At 49.5% G+C, this 21,214-nt stretch overlaps 1 protein-coding gene across 2 annotated transcripts; it reads left to right on the top strand.

The window, feature by feature from the left end:
- Positions 1 to 2,369: 2,369 nt before the first annotated feature.
- On the top strand, positions 2,370 to 20,709 carry Hrh2 (histamine receptor H2). Of its 2 annotated transcripts, none has more exons than XM_051194266.1 (2): positions 2,370 to 3,472; positions 20,169 to 20,709. In XM_051194266.1, the coding sequence occupies exons 1-2, from the start codon at positions 2,400 to 2,402 to the stop codon at positions 20,359 to 20,361; spliced, it is 1,266 nt and encodes a 421-aa protein (XP_051050223.1). In that variant the 5' UTR covers positions 2,370 to 2,399; the 3' UTR covers positions 20,362 to 20,709. The 2 variants fall into 2 exon arrangements, 1 of the variants encoding a protein (XP_051050223.1); XR_007835118.1 differs by lacking the exon at positions 2,370 to 3,472 and adding an exon at positions 11,374 to 11,555.
- Positions 20,710 to 21,214: the final 505 nt, after the last annotated feature.

The raw sequence follows: 21,214 nt of genomic DNA, 5'->3' as shown, positions 1-21,214 counted from the left end.
TCACAGCCCCAATCCTCAAGTCAGCCTGCTGGCTGGCTGCTCTCAGAAAAACCAGGAGGTGCTTGTGTTAAAGGGGCCACGAAACAAGAACTGACCTTGTTTCTTATCAACTGGAAACACAGGCTGTCATCACTGGAAGGGACTTGTGGAGGTGAGCTGGTACCTGGGTATTGAGCACACAGCCATTGATTGAGTAGTATTGGTAGGAGAGAAGGGGCAGGGAAGGAGGGGTGAGGGACAGAGAGAGGGGAAGGAAAGTGGAGGGAGGGGGAATCACTGGAATGCCTGAGAAGGTGATAGAGTGAAAGAATAAACCACATCAGCCACATCGCAGGCTGTTATACAACCTTTAGGATTAAGTGATCTGTGCACCAGCTGACCTAGACATGGGTGTTGGACACTGAGCAAGGATGGACTTGATAGATCATGGAGACAGTAGCTGACACCAAGTCTAACCCTCTGCCTACTTTTGCAGACTAGACGAGGATGCTTTGTAGTCATTGGGGGTGGGGAAGCAAGATGATTTTGTAGCAGATGAAAGCAGTATGAAACTCACAGTTCCTTGTAGCTGGAGGTTTCTCTCCCACACACCAGTTCCCAAATGAACTACTCAGAGGCTTAATGTTAATTATAATTGTTTGGCCAATGGCTCAGGCATATTACTGACTAGCTCTCACAATCAAATTAACCCATTTTTACTAATCTGTGCATCACCATGTGGCCACGGCTTACCAGGGCATCTTACCCTTTTGGTGACTCCATGGCATGCCAAGTCCCCGACTCTACCTTCTTTTTCTCCGCCCCTCTGTTTGGATTTCCTGCCTGGCCCTATTCTGCCGAATCAACTTCTTTATCAATCAATGATAATAAACATTACTATCCTCTCATATCTTAACTAAGAGCATATCGGATACTAGATTCAGATTCTTCATGATAAGACAGCTATTGGGGTAATCTCTGTAATTTATCATTTACCTATGATCTGGACATTCAGTATGTGTTTCTTACTTGATGTTATTCCTGTTGGTTGTAGTTCCATTTTTGTTTATGTTATTACCCTTTCCTTCTCCTGGACAATACTTGATAGTCGTTCTTATTGTATATATTTTTGTATTAGGTTTAGAACCTTCTTGCTTAGACAAAAATGAAAAAATGTACTGTGTGTTCTGGCTGGATAAAAGTGGTGTTTCTTGTCTGCCTACATCACTCTTATAAGGAAGGAGGGAGGGGGGTCATTCTCTCTCTTGGGTGGTGAAGACAGGGTCAGGTGGTATGAAGCAGCGTGTGATCGGTCCCCAGCTTTCCAAGGACTCTGCGAATAGATTTACCATATCCCGTGTCCATGAATGTATCTTCCCCTTTTATACTTTAATAAACCCTTGACACCCCTTAAGCAGACGCATGTGGATCTCCTATTACAGTTCCTCGTCCGTCACAAAGCTTGACTGGAGTGCAGCCCACACATTCTTTTGTACATGGTCCTGTGTGGCTGCTTTTATGCTACAGTGGCAGACTTGTCAGTTCAGCAGACGTCCCGCGGGCTGCAAAGAAAGGAATACAGGCTGCCTGGTTCTCTCTCTGAAAGTTTCCAGTTCCTGGTTTAGAGGGTTCTCCACACTTAATAAGAGTAAAGTTAATGCATTTCTTTATCCACTCACTCAATGTATCGTTAATTAACAAATAACAAATGCCTGCTGGCAGGGTCAGGCACCAGCAAGCATCTGGAAGCAAATGAAAGCAGCCCTTCGATTTGTTTCTTCCTCGTGGTACTCTAGCCTTTACATCGTGGTCCCCTTTGTATCCCATCTCGTGTCCTGGCCATCTTGGTCTTCCCTAAGGAAGGGCACCTAGAAGAGTCCCCATGCCTCCTAGTTTCTCACCAGGTGATGGAAGTCCAGAAAGACAAATTGAAACAGCTCATGCTGATGGTCTAATTATGAAGTGCTAGACATTAAACCTTTGCATCTTTGCATTTTTAGCTCCTGTGACTTCAGAGAGGGCAGCTTATACTCCTTGACCTTATGCCATGGATGGAAGCAGGCACTAGCCATGGAGAAAGACATGTATGATCCCTTGCACAAACCAAAACCACCTCAAGACATGGCCACCAGTGCCTCAATCTCCATGAGGAATCTAGATGGTAGATACATGCTACAGACCTGGAAGGAATGTGACTTGGGTTTGGGTTTAAGCCGTGAAGGTCCTAGTCTTACTCTCTTCTTACTATACCCTGTACTTCACAAGGCGCAGCTTGATCTACTTCTACAACAGCATTAGGCCAGTCACTAGACCCTCCCCAACCCTCCTTTGGATTGGTTGGGAACCTGAAGCCCAGTGGTTGGAGCTGGAAGAGAAGTGGCCAAGGCTGAGGGTGAGTGTAGACGCCACAGGGCCCCAGAATGGAGCCCAATGGCACGGTTCATTCTTGTTGCTTGGACTCTACTGTGCTGAAAGTCACCATCAGTTTGATCCTCACCACCCTCATCCTTATCACCGTGGCTGGCAATGTAGTCGTCTGCCTGGCTGTCAGCTTGAACCGTCGGCTCCGCAGCCTGACCAATTGCTTCATTGTGTCTTTGGCGGCGACCGACCTGCTTCTTGGCCTCCTGGTGCTGCCCTTCTCTGCCATTTACCAGCTCTCTTTCAAGTGGAGCTTCGGCCAGGTCTTCTGCAACATCTACACCAGCCTGGATGTGATGCTCTGCACAGCCTCCATCCTCAACCTCTTCATGATCAGTTTGGACCGCTACTGGGCTGTCACGGACCCACTGAGGTACCCTGTGCTGGTCACCCCAGTTCGCGTTGCCATTTCTTTGGTCTTTATTTGGGTCATTTCCATCACTCTGTCTTTCCTGTCTATTCACCTGGGGTGGAACAGCAGAAACGAGACCCGAGGGCACAATGATACCTTCAAGTGCAAAGTGCAGGTCAATGAGGTGTACGGGCTGGTGGATGGGCTGGTCACCTTCTACCTGCCCCTTCTCATCATGTGTGTCACCTACTACAGAATCTTTAAGATCGCCAGGGAGCAGGCCAAAAGGATCAACCACATCAGCTCCTGGAAGGCAGCCACCATCCGAGAGCACAAAGCCACCGTGACGCTGGCTGCCGTCATGGGAGCGTTCATCATTTGCTGGTTTCCCTACTTCACTACGTTCGTCTATCGTGGACTGAGAGGGGACGATGCCATCAATGAGGTGGTTGAAGGCATTGTTCTATGGCTAGGCTATGCCAATTCAGCCCTAAACCCAATCCTGTATGCTGCCCTCAACAGAGACTTCCGCATGGCTTACCAACAGCTCTTCCGTGGCAAGCTTGCCAGCCACAACTCCCACAAAACATCCCTGAGGCTGAACAATTCTCTGCTGTTCGGGAGCCAAAGCCGAGAAGGCAGATGGCGGGAGGAGAAGCCCATGAAGCTCCAAGTGTGCAGTGGGACAGAAATCACACACCCCCAAGGAACCCCAGACAGGTAAACATTTGTATGGGTTGGAGGTGCTGGGAGACAACTCCCTTCTGTGTGGGTGGCACTGAGACCATTCCATGAGCATTTTATAGAAATCTTCTCTCATCCTCCAATGGCTCTCTTGGGTAGAATATCTGCCTTCATTTTTTAAAGGCCACATTCACAGTAACAGATCTTATCGAGGGCCACTAAGCTGGTACCTGGAGAAAGTGCTACTCATCCCAGGACTCAGAGGCCTTTCTTCCTGACTAAATTGCCTTTCCACTTTGGTGGCCTAAGCATAAGGTCCAGCTCTGCCACTTAGGAGTCGTGAGTGAGCAGTTATACCCATAGAGGAGCACTCAAAAGCCATGTGCAAATTAGCTCTTCCTTGGGGAGGTTGGAAGATGGGGCCTGAGTGGAAACCAAAGTGTGGGCCGTGTGTGTGGAGCCCGGGGAGAGACAGACAAGAGGGCTGGGGGCAGGCTTCGCAAAGAAGGGCATGGTTAGCAGGTCTGGGCCTTGAGCTGAAGGTTGCAATGGCCTCTTTGATGTGGGCCAGGAGAGTGAGCCTGCAGATGTGAAAAGGGAAGTTGCATTGACCATGTGTGGGGGAAGAGAGAACAGAAAAAAAATCTCTAAGAAAAACTTAAAAAACAAAAATCCCGCAGAAGAACACTGGCTGTGCCAAGTGTGAGTACTAGTGGGGGCAGGGCTCGGGGACAATGACAAGATTCCCCTCTGAGAGGTGTCCAAGCCAAGAAGGAGGCAGAGTCAAATGAGATTTCGGTGAACTCACTGGGGACGGAGTCACTGTGAGGTGTGGAGGGACCGTGGCACACTGCCCTGTCCTGGGAGGATTGAGCAAACTCACTGTACAGAGCCAGCTCCTGCTTGAGTCATGAGCAGAGGCTTGAAAAACACCTAACAGATGAGTTGCTCAATTAATGTGGCTTTTTTTTTTTTCCTCTTCCCTGAGACCATGCCTTTGCCCCTACAGGGCTGGTCCATGGAACAGACCCATTCATTCATTCATTTGCTAATTCATTCACTTGCAAGCTCTTGTGGGTTCTGAGTTCTGAGGGGCAGCTGCGAGGGCAGAGCTGCCCCATTAAATTCCTGGCCTTCATCCCTTCTGTCCTCACAGATGCCACTCCCTCAGAGGTGTGGAGGGTCCTCCATAGACGCCACCCCTGTCCCTCTCCTCATTGCAAACCTCATTGCTCTAGCTCCTGGATTCTTGCTACAGTGTCAACCCTATCATCCGGGTTTCCGGACTCCCCGCCTCAACTCCATCCTCCAAGCCTGCTGAGGGTAACCCTGCACCTGGAGACTTCCTTGTCCCAGCCTGATAGATAAAATGCTCCCCTCCATCTCAGCATACCACCTCTCTCACTCAGAGGCCCCAACGCTGATTTACTTCATAGTGGAGGAAAAGTAAAGACACTGGGTTACAGACTAGAAGGAAGACAGCAGGCACTGTTTGGTTAGTGTATTACTTTGTGCCCATCATCCCTGCTCATAAGCACCTGGCCTTAAACATTCACTCAGTGCATGCTTGGCAGAAATGGCAGAAATGGCTAAGTCACACCAGGTCCTTCCATTCACTATCTACAGAGGCCAAAAGATGGGGTCCCATCCCCTGGATCTAGTTATAGACAGTTGTGAGCCACCTGGCACGGATGTTAGGAATCAAACCAGGTTTTTTGCAAGAGCAGTGCTCTCTCTCTCTCTCTCTCTCTCTCTCTCTCTCTCTCTCTCTCTCTCTCTCTCTCTCTCTCTCAGCAGCTCTCTAGCTCCTAATCTCCACTTCATAGACAGGGAACCCTGGCTCGGAGTCCCGTAGATTCCCCCAAGTAACACAAGCCGAAGAGGTCCTAGCAGCTCCACTACCGAGAATTCTCCGGGTGCTAGGCACCTGGAAGGATCTGGATGTCCACATTTTTTTCTGTCCCAGAGACTAAGAACGTCCAGTGGTTGGTTTTCTCTCTGAGCTGCCTAGGTGGTTGTGACCCTCTGCATCCCTCAATGGGGTCAGCTCCCAGCTTTCCTGCTCACCAACAGTTTGCCCTTCCTGCTCTCTGTCTGAGGGCAAGAACAGAACTTACCCACAGCCTTTGACTCCAAGAGTCCTGAAGGGGACTGACCTAGACGCTCCTGAATGAAGAGGGTGAAGACCTCAGGGGAGAGGCTAGCCAAGCTGGCTACGCTTACCTTCTCTGTGCCTGTGCAGCCAGCTCCTAGCCTGAGGTTCTGTCTGTCCCCTTCCTCGGCCCTATTGTGGGAGTACGGCACCTGCCTGACTCCATCACTAGAAGTGGGATCTGTCAAGTGTTTGCCACAGCCTTGGTTAAGATGCCTGTGCTGTCAGCACATAGCAGTGAGCACAGCATAGACCCCGCTCTCAGATGAGCAGGACTTCTCAATGGGCGGCCCTGAATGACTAGCAGCTACCCAGAGACAAACTGGCTGGTGTCAGGCCACCACTGACTCAGATGTGGTAGAACTAAGATTCCCATCCATGCCTGTCTGTCCTCCAAGCCTGGCCTCTGTCAACCAACAAACACCTGGACTTGAACTTGGCTCTGCCTGTGATAACTACCTCAGACATAGTTCTGTAGGTCCCAGAAGGGAAAGCCAAGCCATCGGACGGTTTTGACCCACCTGAAGTGCAGAGCAGGCAGGGAGGCTGCACCCTTTGGGTCTTATTCCCCCATTCACTTGCTCCCATAATCTCTGGGTGGATAAGATCCGAGGGCACCTGGGTTATCAATACCTCTGAGTGTGTAATTCCTCATTCCAGCACAGACCTGTGTTTCTGTCCCTAGCTCGGCAATGACTAGGTGCCTCAAGGGCCGTAGTACCAACCAGGTACCTTCTCCTTCACCTTCCAACTCTCCTCTTTCCCTTTCCAAGGAGCCAGAGTTGCCTCCGGTCCCTGAGTCTGCCTTCCTTCCCTCCAAAGCCACACGAGACCTTTCTAAAAATGACTTGATCATGGTCCAACCCTTCTGTTGCTCTTGGAATGAAAGTCAAAGCCTACCCAGCCATCAAGTCTCTGTGCTACTTGGAGCCTACACAACACTCTCTTCTCATACACACAGTTGGCACGCCCCAGGCTACAAGACATTGTCCCACCTTCAATCGGTGTTACATTCGCTCCCCTACACCGTAAGCTCCTGGAGACCGGGCCATGCCCATGTTATTTCACTGTTGGATCCCTAACAGCCAGCCCTGTGCCTGGCATACTGGCGGATGTCCAAATAAATTCTTGTTCTAGGTTTATGAGATCCCTAAAAAATGATTAACGTCCCCCTGCCGTCGACATCAGGAAAACAAGTCTGAGAGAGGGAAGTTCGGGAGCTCAGAGAGAGCTCGCCCCCTTTTCTTCTGCTTGACATCACAGTGGAGCCTCCTCCGAGCCTTGATGCCAGGGGCAGGTCTCACAGCAGTATCCAGGACCATCTCTGAGTCACAAAGCCTCAGGTAGAAAGTGTCCCCCGGGTCCCCCACCAGCTACCATAGATGGACCTTGAAGAGTGAAGGCACAGGACAATAGCAGAAAAAATTGTCTCTAGGCAGGACAGCCGCCCGCAGATCCTTCACCACAGCATGGCCTCACTCTGTGGGGGGAGGAGTGTGGGGGGGGGAGTGTGTGTGTGTGGGAGTGTGTGGGGGGGAGTGTGTGGGGGGGAGTGTGTGTGTGGGGGAGTGTGTGGGGGGAGTGGGGGGGAGTGTGTGTGGGGGGGGAGTGTGTATGTGGGGGGGGTGCTTCCTGTACATTCGTTCATTCTATGGAGATGAGGCTGCAATGTCTGTGAATGTGCCGCCGGAGCTTCGTGTCTGACAGACACACTTCCTCAGAGGAGCTGACTAAGGGAAGTTTTGTTCACGGCCCTAAACTCGTTGACTGGTTCAGGATCCCAGATGTATTTATTCCCATCATCTGACTCTCCGACATGGCCTAGAGTTTTGGCATGTTGATTTCATCATTTCTTAAGTACTCTTCCCCAGATATTAAAGGAAAGCAGTCCTGTCTCTGGGGTCCGCTTGGATGCCTTGTATAAGACAGGCCTCCCTCTCTGCCCTGATGTCAGCCACCTGGAAGTTGGGTAGACTTGGTATGAGTCACGGTGACTCTACTTGCTGGTTGGTGACACGTGACAGTCTGAGATCCACTTTCCAGTCTATAGAGTGGTGACAACCCTCACTGTCTTTCAAAGGTGCAGGTCCTTAGCATCCCTGGCATATGGCAGGCGTGAACAAAGGTGTTTCTTTACTTTGTCATCCATCCCTTCCTCTTCCCTGTCTGCATTTTACCTTATTTCTTTCTCATTTTCTCCTACTCAGTTCAGACACTATCAATCCTCTCATTTAAAGTGCACACGCTAGCGGCTTCTAGAACCTTCACAGAAGAATGTAGCCATTGTCATAGCCAATTCTGGAGTACCTGTCTTCCCCACAAACACTTGCCCTTTTTGTTGTCACCTTCCAGTTCCCACAGCCCATCCCTGCATCCTCTAACTCAAGGGAAGTCCTCTGTCTATGCAGATTTTCTGACCCTAGACATTTTGTGTCTGGCTCCTTTCATCTAGCATGATGCTTTCAGAAATCCATTTTTTTCCTGTGTCTGGTCTTCCTTTATCTGTTCCTTTTGTCTTTGTTTTCCTCCTCTCCTTTCCTTCTAAGGCCCCTTCCTCCTTCACCAGGAGAGGTGGGGGGGGGTGACCGCACAGGGAGGCCCTCTGAGCCTTTGTTCACAGATAGCCACAAGCAACCAGCTTCACCTTCTTTCTCTGGAGAGAGTGTGGGGTATGAGAGCTCCTCCTACCCTCAGAGGAAGTCAGGGGAAAAAGACTAGAAAGAGCAATGGGGACCCCGTCACAGCCTCAGAAGTCCAGAGGCTAAATCATGGCCGCAGAAGGGTCACTCACTGGAAACGGTGCATCTGAGGAAAGTACCTTTAAAGCCAGATGGAGGCTGAACCCGCTTCACCTTCTTCTGAGACTTTGCCTCTCCTCTAGCCTCGCTCCAAGGCAGGTCAGCAGGCACTGTCTTCCTGGGGCCTATGGGGAGAGGCAAGGGCCACTGTTAACTTTTTTCACCACAAAGAAAAGATTTTACACATCTGACAAGGAAAATCGCCTCAAAGACCCTTTCCCTATGGGACCCAGCTCCAGAGCAGCATGCAGTTTGGGGGCCAGAGGAAGCCCCCTCCCATCTCCTGGGATCTGCTGCTCTGGGATAAACCAGCCAGTGGGTCCCGTTGGGGAGAGATTGCATACCTTCCTGGGCCCCACAGGAGCCATCCCTCTCCGCCCTGATGTCAGCTGCCTGGAAATTGGGCAGATTCGGTATGAGTCACAGTAACTCTACTTGCTGACAGTCTGACTCCTGTCAGTCTGAGGCCCACTTTCCAGTCTGTAGACTGTCTTTTAAAGGTGCAAGCCCTTAGCACTCCAGCAGGAAGCAGATAAGGAAAGCTTACCTTCGGAGTGTCAGGCATAGTGTCTAAAATTACAACGGAGAAGGAGAAGATCTATTGCCTGTGCCTTTGCAATAGTGTGTCTGTGTTCAGATGCACAAATGCTCAGCACTGTGCTGGAATTTCCTGCACCACTCAGCACAGTGTCGCCCTGCACGGCTTCTTAACCTAGGAATGACAGGCTATATCATACAGATGAGGTGCATGCAAGGCCGGGGCAGCTCAGAGTGTGTGAGTACACACTGTGACGTCTGTGTGATACTCTATCTCCTAACAATGATTTTCTCAGATTGTGTCGATTGCTAAATAACACGCGGCTGTGTCTGGCCTGCCACCATAGCCCAAAGGCAGCCACGAACAACAAATAAATGCATAAAGGTGGCTGTGTCCTGGTAGAGTATTGTTTATGGACACTAAGATGTCAGTTGCATAACGTTTTCATGGGTCATGAAGTGCTACTTTACATTTTTATAGCCTTTTTTTATTAGAATAAGCAGTAGGTAAGATTTGACCCATGGACTATAATTTACCAATGCTGGGGAATTGTATATTATAGGGGTAAGACATGAATACTGATTCTCAGCTACACAATCTGTGATTTACGCATGTGCTTTGCCCTCTCTGAGCCCCAGTTTACCCATCTGAAAAAATGGGAATTAAGACCCTAAAGGGTCAGGATGGATGTTATCAGCGGTTCACACACAGTGCTTGGCACAGCTATACTTGTTGCTGGAAATCACTGGTTTTTATTCCCCTGTGACCTTTTGGCATTTGAGAAGGTGAAAGTTTGGGTTTGTTCAGTGGATTTGTCTCAAACCACTGCTGAGTTACTCAAGTTGGCTCCTGAGCCAAGCCCCGTGTCCTTCCTTCATCTGAAAGCTGGGAACTTGGATTAGTCACAGGGGACTCTTCCAACAATAACTACATATAAATGCTTAACAAGAGAGTGAAATTATGCCCAACTGTGATGTGTCAGGAATCTCTGGCAGCGGCAGTGGAGGATATGGTTTTCATACTAATGAATCACTTAGAGTAGAGGCCAATGCAACAGAATTTGTCCTTGTCATGATTGGCTACAAGTGCCAGAGCAGGGCCAGGTGAGGGCATTGGCTGGGCACAAGGCAGCTCTGCAGCAAGATCCCAGCCTTGAGAACAGGCGACCTCTCTTCTGGCACCTCTGCCTTTTCTGTAGGGGTATCTGTGGGCTGTGCCCTGAGAAGATCACATCCTTCTCTGAGATTCAATTTCCTTGCCTATGAAAGAGCTGCTCCTGCCCCTGCAGAAAGAGCAGGGATCCCCAGGGGTCTTGGCTTTAGGGTAACACTGTATCTATGTGAAACGGATTGACAGCAGAGCATTGGTAGCCAGGATGGGAAAACATTGCAGGATGTCTATATCTGAGAAATCCCCTGAGTGGGACAACCATGTCCTCCCTGCCTAGAGATACAGACCAATGGTGGCATGCAGCAAGTGCTGAAGAGTGGCGGGTGTTGCCACATGACCACCAGTAGGTCTTCTTGTCCTGAATGTCACCCGTGCACAGCTGCGGGGCACAGAGAAAACCTCATTACGGCCCACATAAGACACAGTCCTGTGTTGTTTGCCCACATGCCATCACCATCCACCGACTGGCATTCAGAATAGTGGCGGTGAAGTCCCTGCCTATATTACTGTTAATGCATCCCAGATAAAGAGTCACACAGGCCAGAGACAAGTCCTCCCGGGTCCAGCCAGGTAAGCTGATGAGCTCACTGGGTAACAGGAGCATGTGCAACCCAGACAGCTGCATCCCTGAAAACCTACCCCAGCCTGAGTGGAAGCTCTCAGACACTGCCCCATGGCAGCTCCCTATACAACTTGCAAGGGGCTGCACCACCCAAGGGTCTCCTCCAAAGTGATTGTTCGCTGTTGTGTAAGCTCTGGAGTAAAGTTCCTTGTAAGTTTTATGAACTTCTGAGCCACCTATCCCCTCCCCCCGAGGGAATATTAATTTTCGTTCAAATGGAACCTGCAATTGAAAGCCAGAGAATCCTCTCTCTTACTGTCACAGATTCCAGAAGTGGCGCCCTCACACAGCCTTCCTCTCCGTGGCCAGTGCACATGCGGTCCCCAAAGCACAGTAAAAAGATGAGTCTCGTGCACTGTCCCTGTGAGGGTCAGCCTCTAAGCAGCTTTGCACACTCACCCCCCCCCCTTGGCTGCTGATGTTTGCTCTGATTCATCAGCTCTCACTCACCTTTACAAGCTCACTCCTAACCCCTTTCTATGAAGCTGGCCATCCGAGGCCCAACACCTCGTGGATGCTGGCTGCCTCTCGGGCCAGCCTGCTGACCTGGGCATTACTTCCTTTCTCTAAAACTGCCTCAGCCTGAAAAGTAGACCGACTTTTGGGTCAGCACCTCCCTGCGTGCAGGGAAAAAAGAGTGTCCGCACCTGCCTGGGTACTCCCTCCGGGTAAGAGTCTTCCTCTCGTTCTGCACAGGGAGCAGACAGACCACGGTTGCACAGATGAAGGAAAACCTTAAGTTTGCAGTGTCAGACAACTGTCACAGCCATCTGTGACCCCAGTGACTCTGGACACTGAAGGCAGTCACCACAGGACTCACCCCACCTCCAGCCTCTGGGGTAAGTTCCCTAGGCTGTCTGGGCCCCTCCAGATAGACCTGTCTACGCAAGGCAGAAGTGGGATGTCTAGCCTGAGTCACATCTGTCCAGCTGCTAAGCTCTTCTGGGAACTACCAAAACTCAGTCATATCCACAGGGCCTGGTCGAGAACACCCAGTTTTCTCTGAGACGTTTCCTAGAAACTGAATTTCTAGAAACTGAGTTCCGGCCAGAGGGAAGGATATTTTGGGACGTTTGTTCTGCTTTCCTTGTCTCCAGGACAGGCTACATGGACCTCCCTGATGTTAGCCACATTTGAGGGTGTCATTTCCTCAAAGCCACATCGACAGTGGGATCCTGGAAGTGTCCTGTGGCTGCATGGTCAGCCGACCAGAGCAGAGGGTAGAAACCAAACAAGATGGCGGTGGGAACAGGGGAAGGAGGAGGCATGTGGAAGCTGAGGAGGGGCCACGTGAAGGAAAACCTCTGTCCTCCTAACTTCAGGGCTGACACCATTCAGACACCGAAGAGCAAATTAGGATCTCATAACAGAAAGATCAGTGGACACGCAGGAGCTGGGCCCAGGCTTCAGAGCCCCGGAGCTGGGTCACATGGGAGGCTTCACCAAGCTTCAGTTCCTCATTGATGGAACACGCATGGCACTTTCCCTGCCTCCTCAGGGTGAGATGAATGATCCAAGGAAGTGACATTCAGAATCGCAGCAGATACCCCGGGGTCTTTTTCATAAGCATGAGTTAGGAGGGGGTTCCGGATCTCCTTTATCTCAGGTAAGCAATGCTGGGGTTGGTGACATGGCTCAGGGAGTAGCGGTGCATTTCACCACAGTGGATGACCTGAGTTTAGTCCCCAGCACCCACATGGTATGGAGAGCTGACTCTTGCAAATTGTCCTCTGGTCTTCACATGTGTGCCATTGTGTACACATGCGCTTGCTCTCTCTCTCTCTCTCTCTCTCTCTCTCTCTCTCTCTCTCTCTCTCACACACACACACACACACACACACACACACACACACGTGTGCATCCATGCTCATTTGTTTTAAAGCTCCAGTTTCAGGAGAGGATTAGCTTGAACCACTAGACTGAGTGAACTAAAGGCCAGGACTAGGGAGGTCTGAGTGAGACCGGCATTCCAGAGAGTGGAACCCTATAGCTCCTGGCCCCCAGCTCTGCTTCATGCAGCCTGAGGAGAACGTGGCAAGGAGTGTGGTGCAGCTGGGCTCCCCAGAGGCTGCATTCTTTATTTGCTTTGATTCCATGGGAAAGTGACCAGAGTTCTTGGGTTCCAGATCCTCATCTTCCAGAGACAGTGTGGCGGTCACCTCTTCCCACATGGATGCTGTAAAATGAAAGGAGTCTTGGAGATTCTCACAGGAGTCTTTGTTTAGCACTCCATCACCAGGGTAACAAAGAGACAGGGAGAGGCTAAAGAGGAAGCAGGGCCCCCACACCTTCACCTCCCCTTCAAGCAGCCCCAACCTGCTGGCTACGTCACCTCAGGCGAGTTTGCCCGCTTGTCTGGACCTTTGTAGCTCCTCCATATGAAAACTGCGGTAGTCCAATCTGCACCATTAGCGTGAGAACTGACTGAAGGAGTACATGGAATGTCTACGGCAAGGCCTGTGTGAGTAACCGCTCAGCGAGTGGATTTTTCAGTGCTTCCCATCTGCTCAGTGCCCGGAGTTTGTACCTAGCCAGTGTGGGTCCTCCATCCCTGTACTCAACAGCTCACGTCCTCGGCTAGACCTTCCTCTAGGTACCCAAGCGGGTGCGCACCCACAGGCTGCTGAGAGGACCACAGCTCAGACACCCAGCACAAGGTCTACATGAGTGGGGGTCACACCCTTCACCCCTGGGGAGGACAGCTGTGGAATCTGCCTAAATCCCCTTCCCTGCACTAGGTCTCGACAGGGGGCATATTAGCCAGCCTTCTCTCACTGATTTAGAATAGCTGAGGTCACAATTTCAAAAGAGAGGTTTTTCTTGGATTCAGAAGTCTTGGTGTGTGACAAGCTGGCTGCATTGCTTCGAGGCTGAGGTGGCAAGTGCATCAGAGAAGGCTGGGTGCGGTGATGTCTTGTGTACAGACCTCCAGACCCCTATGGTTAGCTAGAGGCAAGCTCTATTTTCTGGCCTTCAGACATGCTTTATTTGTACAATCAAGATATCACCACAGTTGGGAAGCAAACCGCTCACCTCATCATGCCTAGGAGGCAGAAAGAGAGGAGCAGCTGGGCTAAATCTCCCCTTTAAGAGCATGCTATCAATGGCTCACACCCACTCTGTCACATACCTCTCACTAGTACCCCTGGCTGACCACCAAACCTTTAGCACATGGGCCTTTGGGGGACAGTCAAGATGCAGACAACACAGTGGCAAACTCCCTTCCCCCACCCTCCCAGACACTCACAGCCCCCACAGAATCATGGGGAAGGACCAGTCTAGGCCTCAGGGAATTTGCCTGGGGTAGTAAGGCCAGTGAGCTGGTGGCAGCAATGTTAGACAGTTCACTAGAGCCCTCTGCTCCAAGGCCTTCAGCAGCTCCCCGGGGCCTATACCTCAGTCAGCACCATCCTGCTGTGGCAAAGGGTGCTTTTCTATCCCCCCTGCGTCCTCCTGGTTCTCCTCCAGCAGCTCTTCCCCTCTCCTGTCCTCAGAGCACAAGCCCAGCTCATGTCGTTCCCCCATCCCCACACCCCCAAATGTTTGGGGGCGTCTCTGCGTTCCCATCCATTGTATCAGGAAAAAATGCAATGCCACTCACTGCTCTCAACTCACAGCAAGAAATGGCTTCTGTTCCACACAACTCTCGTGACAGACCTGTTTCTCACTCCCAGACTCACATTCCCGGGCTCACACTTCTGGGCGCACACTCCCGGGCTCTGCACGTGCACACTTGTGCATGTGCAAACCCAGCCTCACACAAATGCACACTCTTAAGCTTTCTGCTCACTTAAAGGCCCACATGGTGTTTTGGTGTACACCTCAGCTGTCAATCAGTGTATGATGTCACTCATAATTTACTGGACGCTGGTTACCCAGCCCAGACTATCGTGTTGTCTCTGGGGCTGCCTCTCGGTCCCCTTCTGTCACGTGCATGTAGTCTGCCTCCCAGGGAGCAATATGTCATCTTAGGAAGAGGTATGCTTTGCAGTCAGATGGCATGAGCCCAAGCTGGCCTCTGGTGAGAGTGTGTGGGGCATCTCCACCTACCTGGAGCCTCAGTTTCATGATCTGTGAAAACTCGGCACGTGCCTTGTAGTGTCTGTCACTGCAGTAAAAAAGAAAGGGGGCAGCAACCAGCTAGACTTAGGCAGTGCTTCTTCCTGTCAGCCATTTTCTGACATTAGCTGTGTTTATTTGTGTGTGTGTGTATGTGTGTTCACCATGGCATACATGTGAAAGTCAGAGGACAACCTATGGGAGTTAGTTGTCTCCTCCTACCACGTGGGTCCCAGGGATAGACAGACACAAACACACACACACAAACCTCATGCACACACTCGCGCGCACACCTCACCTGCCACCGTCTGCGGGGTTCCTGCTCACCAGGCTCTTGCAGACAAGTTGTGAGAGGTGAAGTAGACAGCAAGCAGGTGAGGGCTGCCGGGGCGAACCCGGTACGGCTCTCCAACACCTGCCTGCCTAAACTGGGCAAGTCAGAAGGCAGGTGAGTCGCTATGTATAGGAGACTGGAACATTCACTTGCCCACTCATACACATGGGCATCGCTCTTGGACATTAGGTGACGAATAGAAGAACGATCAGGACAGGGGAGACAGCTCGACGGCTCAGAGTGCTGTCAAGCCTGACAATCTGAATTTGATCCCTGGGTCCCACATTGTAGAAGGAGCAAACCAACGTTACAAGTTGTCCCCTGACTTCCACATAGGCAGCATGGCACACGCCGCACATACACACACAAATAAATACATGTGGCCTTTCAAAAGTGAAAAAGAAAGGAAAATCTGGCACATGCTATTATGACACTCCTGGCTTAGTCTGGGAGACAGAGAAGCGATCCAGTGCCAAGCTCAGGGAAGCAAGTGCAGAAACGTGGAGGCGTCAATAATTCCGGGAGACCTCAGAGACAGATGTACAAGGAGGTGATACCTGGACAGCCTTGAAAGAGGAGTAGAAACTGTCATCGAAGAAGAAATGAAGGGCTGGGGACAATGCTCAGCGGCCCTGGGCTCCAGCCGCATCTCCATGAAGGTGGAGGAGAAATTAAGGGTATGATGGCTAGTGTTAAGAAGAACATACCCCCTCAGAGACTCAAGACGAGTAGTCAGTGGTTATGTCCTGCAGGCCATCTGTCCTGCAGCAGCAGAGGGCAATGGGAGACGGCTTTATGCTCGTGTCCTGGGGTGTTACAGTTATCACAGAGGGAAATTTGGGGGTGTGAAGAGGAAATAAATGAGGGAGGCTCTCATGAGGGAGCGTTGATGCTGGCTTCTGACCCCTGGTGGCTGAATATATTGTAACACCTTCATGTCAAAGTGACATTCACTTGGGAATGCTCTAGGTCTAGACACTGGTAAGCACCAGCAGCAGAAATTCAGGGGAAAACGCTGTGAGGTCAAGGGCAGCTCGAGCACGGCTAGAGACAATGTTGAAGGTCATCAGCTCTCGGCTTAGCTTCCTCCTCTCAACAGGCTTTTCATTCTAACCCTCTCCCGACCAGACCTGCGGCAGCCCCAAGCTAACAGAAAAGCGGCTCCCCACCCTACTGCCCCAGAAAAAGTCTCAGGGTTGAGTCTCATTAACTGAATTAGGTCTTGGTTCTTCTACCTTGAAACCAACTGTCGTGAACCCAGTGGAGAAACCAAAGTAAAGGGGAGGGGCCGGCTTCACCTCTTCCACACGGGCAGGAGTGGGGCTTTCCAGGAAGAGTTAAAGCCATGTTTCCAGGAGGAGACAACAAAAAGGTGGCCCAGTGGGTGTCGCGATGGCACCAATCCCTCTGCTCTCTCTTGGAGTCCAGTTAGCACCCTTTCACTCCAAGCGCTGGGGCTCAAAGCGCTGGGGCCTTGAGGTTATGAATAGGGACAAGAATGCAAAGCCTTTAGTGTCTCTACAAGCACAGGATGGAGTCTGCATACTGAATCCCAGCATGGCTGGGTGTAGAAAATGGCCTCGGCCACTGGACTTCTCACAGTTACACATGCTTGTCAAAATGCCTTGGAAAGCCTTACTTTGAAGCAGGAGGTAGAAATCCATATGACACGTGGTAAGGGAATAAAAAAAAAGGGCAATTTAGAACAAAACAAGAAAATATGGGGGACATTTAGACAGGGTAGGACAAATGCAAACTATAAAGCAAGATGAAAGAGACAAATGAAAACGTTTCTCGTTGGCCAATAGGTAAATTAACTAAAAAATCTGAAGAGCGGGGCCTGGTCTCACACATCTACAGTTCCAGCATTGGGGAGCCTGAGTCAGAGGAGTGTGGGTTCAAGGCCTGTCTGGGCTATGTGGCGAGACTGTCTCAGAGAGCTGTATCTGAGATGGCTCAGCTGAGATTTCTGTGCAATCTTCAGAAGCCATGTGTGGTGGTTGGAAAGAAAATGGCCCCCAAAGGGAATGGCACTGTTAGGAGGTGTGGCCCGGTTGGAGGAAGTGTGTCACTGTGTGAGTGGGCTTTGAGGTCTCCTATGCTCAATCTACACCCAGTGGGACAGTTCATTTCTTGTTGCTTTCTGACCAAGATGTAACCAAGTCTGCCTGCATGCCACCGTGATCCCCACCACGGTGATAGTGGACTGAACCTCTGAAACTGTAAGCGAGTCACCCCAGTTAAATGTTTTCCTTTGTAAGAGCTTCCCTGGTCATGGCGTCTCCTCACAGGGATAGAAGCCCTAACTAAGACACCATGAAAGGAGAGAGCTGATTCCATGAAGTTGTTCTCTGACTACTACAAGTACACCAAGCTACAAGCATGGCAATTGCATACCCCACACATCACGCGCACACACATACATTAATAATAATAAGTATGTTTTTAAAAGAAAGAAGAAGGGGAAAGAAGGTCATCAGATCTGATTTTTTTAAACAAATATTTTTATAATAAACAGATTTAACATATATGAAACAAAACTATTGGCAGTATAAGGAAAAACACATATTAAATACCATATACTAATACAAAAAGAAATCTAGCTAGCTTTATTAATATCATATAAAATAAACTTTGAGTAAAAGGTATTATAAAGATAAATACGACTCTCATATTTTGATGAGAGTTAATCTCCCAGAAATATAATTTTAAATTTATATGTACCAAATGACCTTTCTCTAAAAACATGTAAAATTGTCAGAATACAAAGAGAAATTAACGAATAATTATAGTTTCAACATTAGAAAATCGTGTATAGGAGAATCAATATAAGCATGTAATAGTTTTTAAACACAATAGAAAGTGTAGTAAACTGATAAGTGCTTCTTCCCAACAAAAACAAAACACCTTCCTCTCAAACATAAGAGGACACAGGTTTAAAAAAGAGGACAAAGGCTTCAAAAAAGAAAAGCAACAAACCCCAAAAGCAGTTCTTTGGCGAATTCTGTCAAAACTTATCAAAATAAACAAGTAAAGGGCATGAAGAACGGAGAAGGACATTTTTCAGAGGTTTTGCTGAAATTAATAGTAATAATAACACTGGGGCCAATTCCATGTCCACCAGAAGGGAAGCACAATCAGGTGGTGAAACTCAGCCAGCACCACACACAGATAGGAAGGAAAATCATTTGCTTTAGAAAGGGAATGGGAAGGATTAGGAAGGGAAATGGAAAAATAATATTGGATGCCAAGCAACACAAAAGCCAGTTCTAGATGTGCACATAGGTTGAATATCAAGAACAACATTAAACTTATAGAAGAGAACATAGGACACTTTGATGACCTTGAGATGTAAAAGGATTTCATGAACAAATCTGGAAGGGAAAATGGATAAATGTGGCTATTAAAATTAAAGAAAACAAGGGCTAAGGGGTTGGCTTGTACTTACTGTACAAGTGTGAAGTCCTGAGTTCGAATCCCCAGAACCCACATTAAAAAGCCAGGCATGGTCACATATACTTATAGCCCCAACACTGAGGGGTGGCAACAAGTGGCTCTCCAGAGCTTGCCAGCCAGCCAGCCTATCCAAAAGGCTGTACTTCAAGTTCAGTGAGAGACCTGTCTCTAGGTAATGAGGCAAGAATAAAAAGTCAGCCACAGAGAAAAATAATCATAAAACATGATAACACCCACATTTAAAAAATATATATGCAGAACAAAATAGAAATATTTGCTGAAGTGAATCAGGAACTGTCGAAGTTAGAATTCTTACTTTAAACATTTTTTAAATCATTCATAGATACTTTAAATAGAATCTGTTTGGATGATTGATGTGTTTCATTCAAATGTATAATAACTGAATTGTGTAACAGAAAGATTTACCTGAGGAGAGGTATATTTGAATTGTGTCTTTTTGTCTCTATGTTTTGACATTTCACTGTGAACATGAAATGTTTCCCAAGTGCATTGCTTGGGTAATTAATTACTGGGCCCCATAGAGGACAAAGCTGCTTACTCTCAGCTTGAGGAAGCTTCTGTAGTAACTCAGCAAACACTGCTTCCTCTGAACCACTGAAATGCTCTTGCAAGGGCAGATACCTCCCTGCTAGTCTAGCCAAATATGTACATTGCTCACATGGCAGCAATAACCTCTAAAATGCCACAGGCACGACCTTACGCTCCAGCTAGAGGTACAGTGTGCTAGGATAGACGGTCGGGGCCATCTGGGGTTCCTAAGAGTAGCTTGGCCAGAGTTAGCCACACTTAGAAGGAGACTGGAATCCAGCTGTGTCTTAGTTCACAGATCCTTGCAAAGTCAGGCGTCCACAGCCTCAGCCACATTGTGGCAGGCCCAAGTGTGCAGGGAAGGACAGCATTCTTCCCTTCCTCTGTACGGAAGGGGGAGCCATGAGCTTGGTTACCCCACTGGATGGCAGCAAAACTTTGGTGTTTCTCCAAGCTTCCCCAGCTCATGGGAGACAATGCATGGGACAGCCCTAGGCTCCAACCCCATCTGCCTGTGAACTGCGCTAGGCAGGGAAGAGACTCTCTGCCATCCCACATCACTCACTCCAGGCCCAGGCTTAGTGGAAGCACAACAGAGAGGTTCATCCCTGGCCCCGTGGGCTTGTCTCATTGGCCGCCTCTAGTCTGCTTTCTGTTGCAGACAGACCCCTATAACCAAAAGCAACTTGGGGAGAAACAGGTTTACTTTAGCTTACAGGTTACAGTCTATCGTGGTGGAGGGACAAGGCAGGAACTCAAGACAGGAGTTTGAAGCAGCAAGCAACAGAGGACAGATAGCTGCTAAATGACTTGCTCGTTCTAACTTGTTCAGCTAGCTTTCTAACAAGACCCGTGCCCTCCTGCCTAGGGATGGTATCCCTAGTGGGCTATATCCTCTTACAGCAATTAGCAACCAAGACAAACCCCCACAGACATGCCGATCTGATGGAGGTATATTCTCAACTGAGGGGTCCCCTTCCCATGTGTACCAAGTTGACAAACAAAATTAGCCATGACACCACCCCGGCTCTAACCTGCGCTTGTGTCTCTACAGGAAACCAGTGCTGTCCTGCACCACATGCTCCAATAGCCTCCTGACCTGCTGCAAGAGCCTATGGGGGCTTCGTGTTCTCCAGCAACACCCCGAAGGCCCCTCACAGGAGCAGTGGGGAGAGCCACTGTCTGAGAAGACAGAAAGGACACCGTCACAGGAAGGAATGGGGGCATTGCCCTGTGAGGCCGTCTAGATCCTGCCCAGGACACCAAGATCCCAGACCTATCACTTGGATCTCCCTCTGGAGCCCTGTGGACCAAACCCCCAAACCACCGAGGACAAACTTCAGCCTGAGCCTAGGGGTTCACAGAACACACAGATCAGCTTCCCTGTGAGTGGATGCCAGACAGGTGCTTTGGCTCACTTAGGCTGAATTTCTTGGGTTCAAAGCTCACACTGGTGCTGGCCCTAGGAGTCGTGAGCAGACAGTGGGACAGATGTGCACAGATGTGCTTCTGTAGAAAACATGCACATCTGTTGATCAGGGCAAAGGATGTTACTATGAATCCCTGCCTCACTCCCTCGTGGGATCTCATTATGAGCAGAAGAGAAGACAAGGGAATGGGAGAGAAGGAAGAGAGAAAATGCCCTCCGAGAACACCTAACTAGGTGCTAGGTACTTTACCTACAGGAGCTCTCATAATTTATACACACATTCTTAGGATGAGCATCATTTGCCTGACATTACAGAGATAGAAGCTGAGAGCATGGAATGTACCTCAGGCCACTCAGCTAGAACGGACCTTGGATAGGGGTACTCAGAAAGTACTTGGTGAGTGAGTGGATGTGTGGGAAAAATGGATGGGTGGGTCGGTGGGTGTGTGGGTGGGTGGGATGTATGGATGATGGATGGATAGATGGATAATGGACAGATGAGTGGATGGATGGATGGATGGATGGATGGATGGATGAAGATGGGTGGGTGGATGATGGATGGCTAGATGGATAATGGGTGGATGGTTAGATGATGGATGGATGGATGGATGGATGGGTGGATGGATGGATGGATGGATGAAGATAGGTGGATGGATGATGGGTGGCTAGAT

This window comes from Phodopus roborovskii, unplaced genomic scaffold (genome assembly GCF_943737965.1).
Source record: "Phodopus roborovskii unplaced genomic scaffold, PHOROB, whole genome shotgun sequence".
Classification (NCBI taxonomy): domain Eukaryota; kingdom Metazoa; phylum Chordata; class Mammalia; order Rodentia; family Cricetidae; genus Phodopus; species Phodopus roborovskii.
Note: the sequence above shows the minus strand (reverse complement) of the source record. Positions and strands in the feature narration are given on the sequence as shown.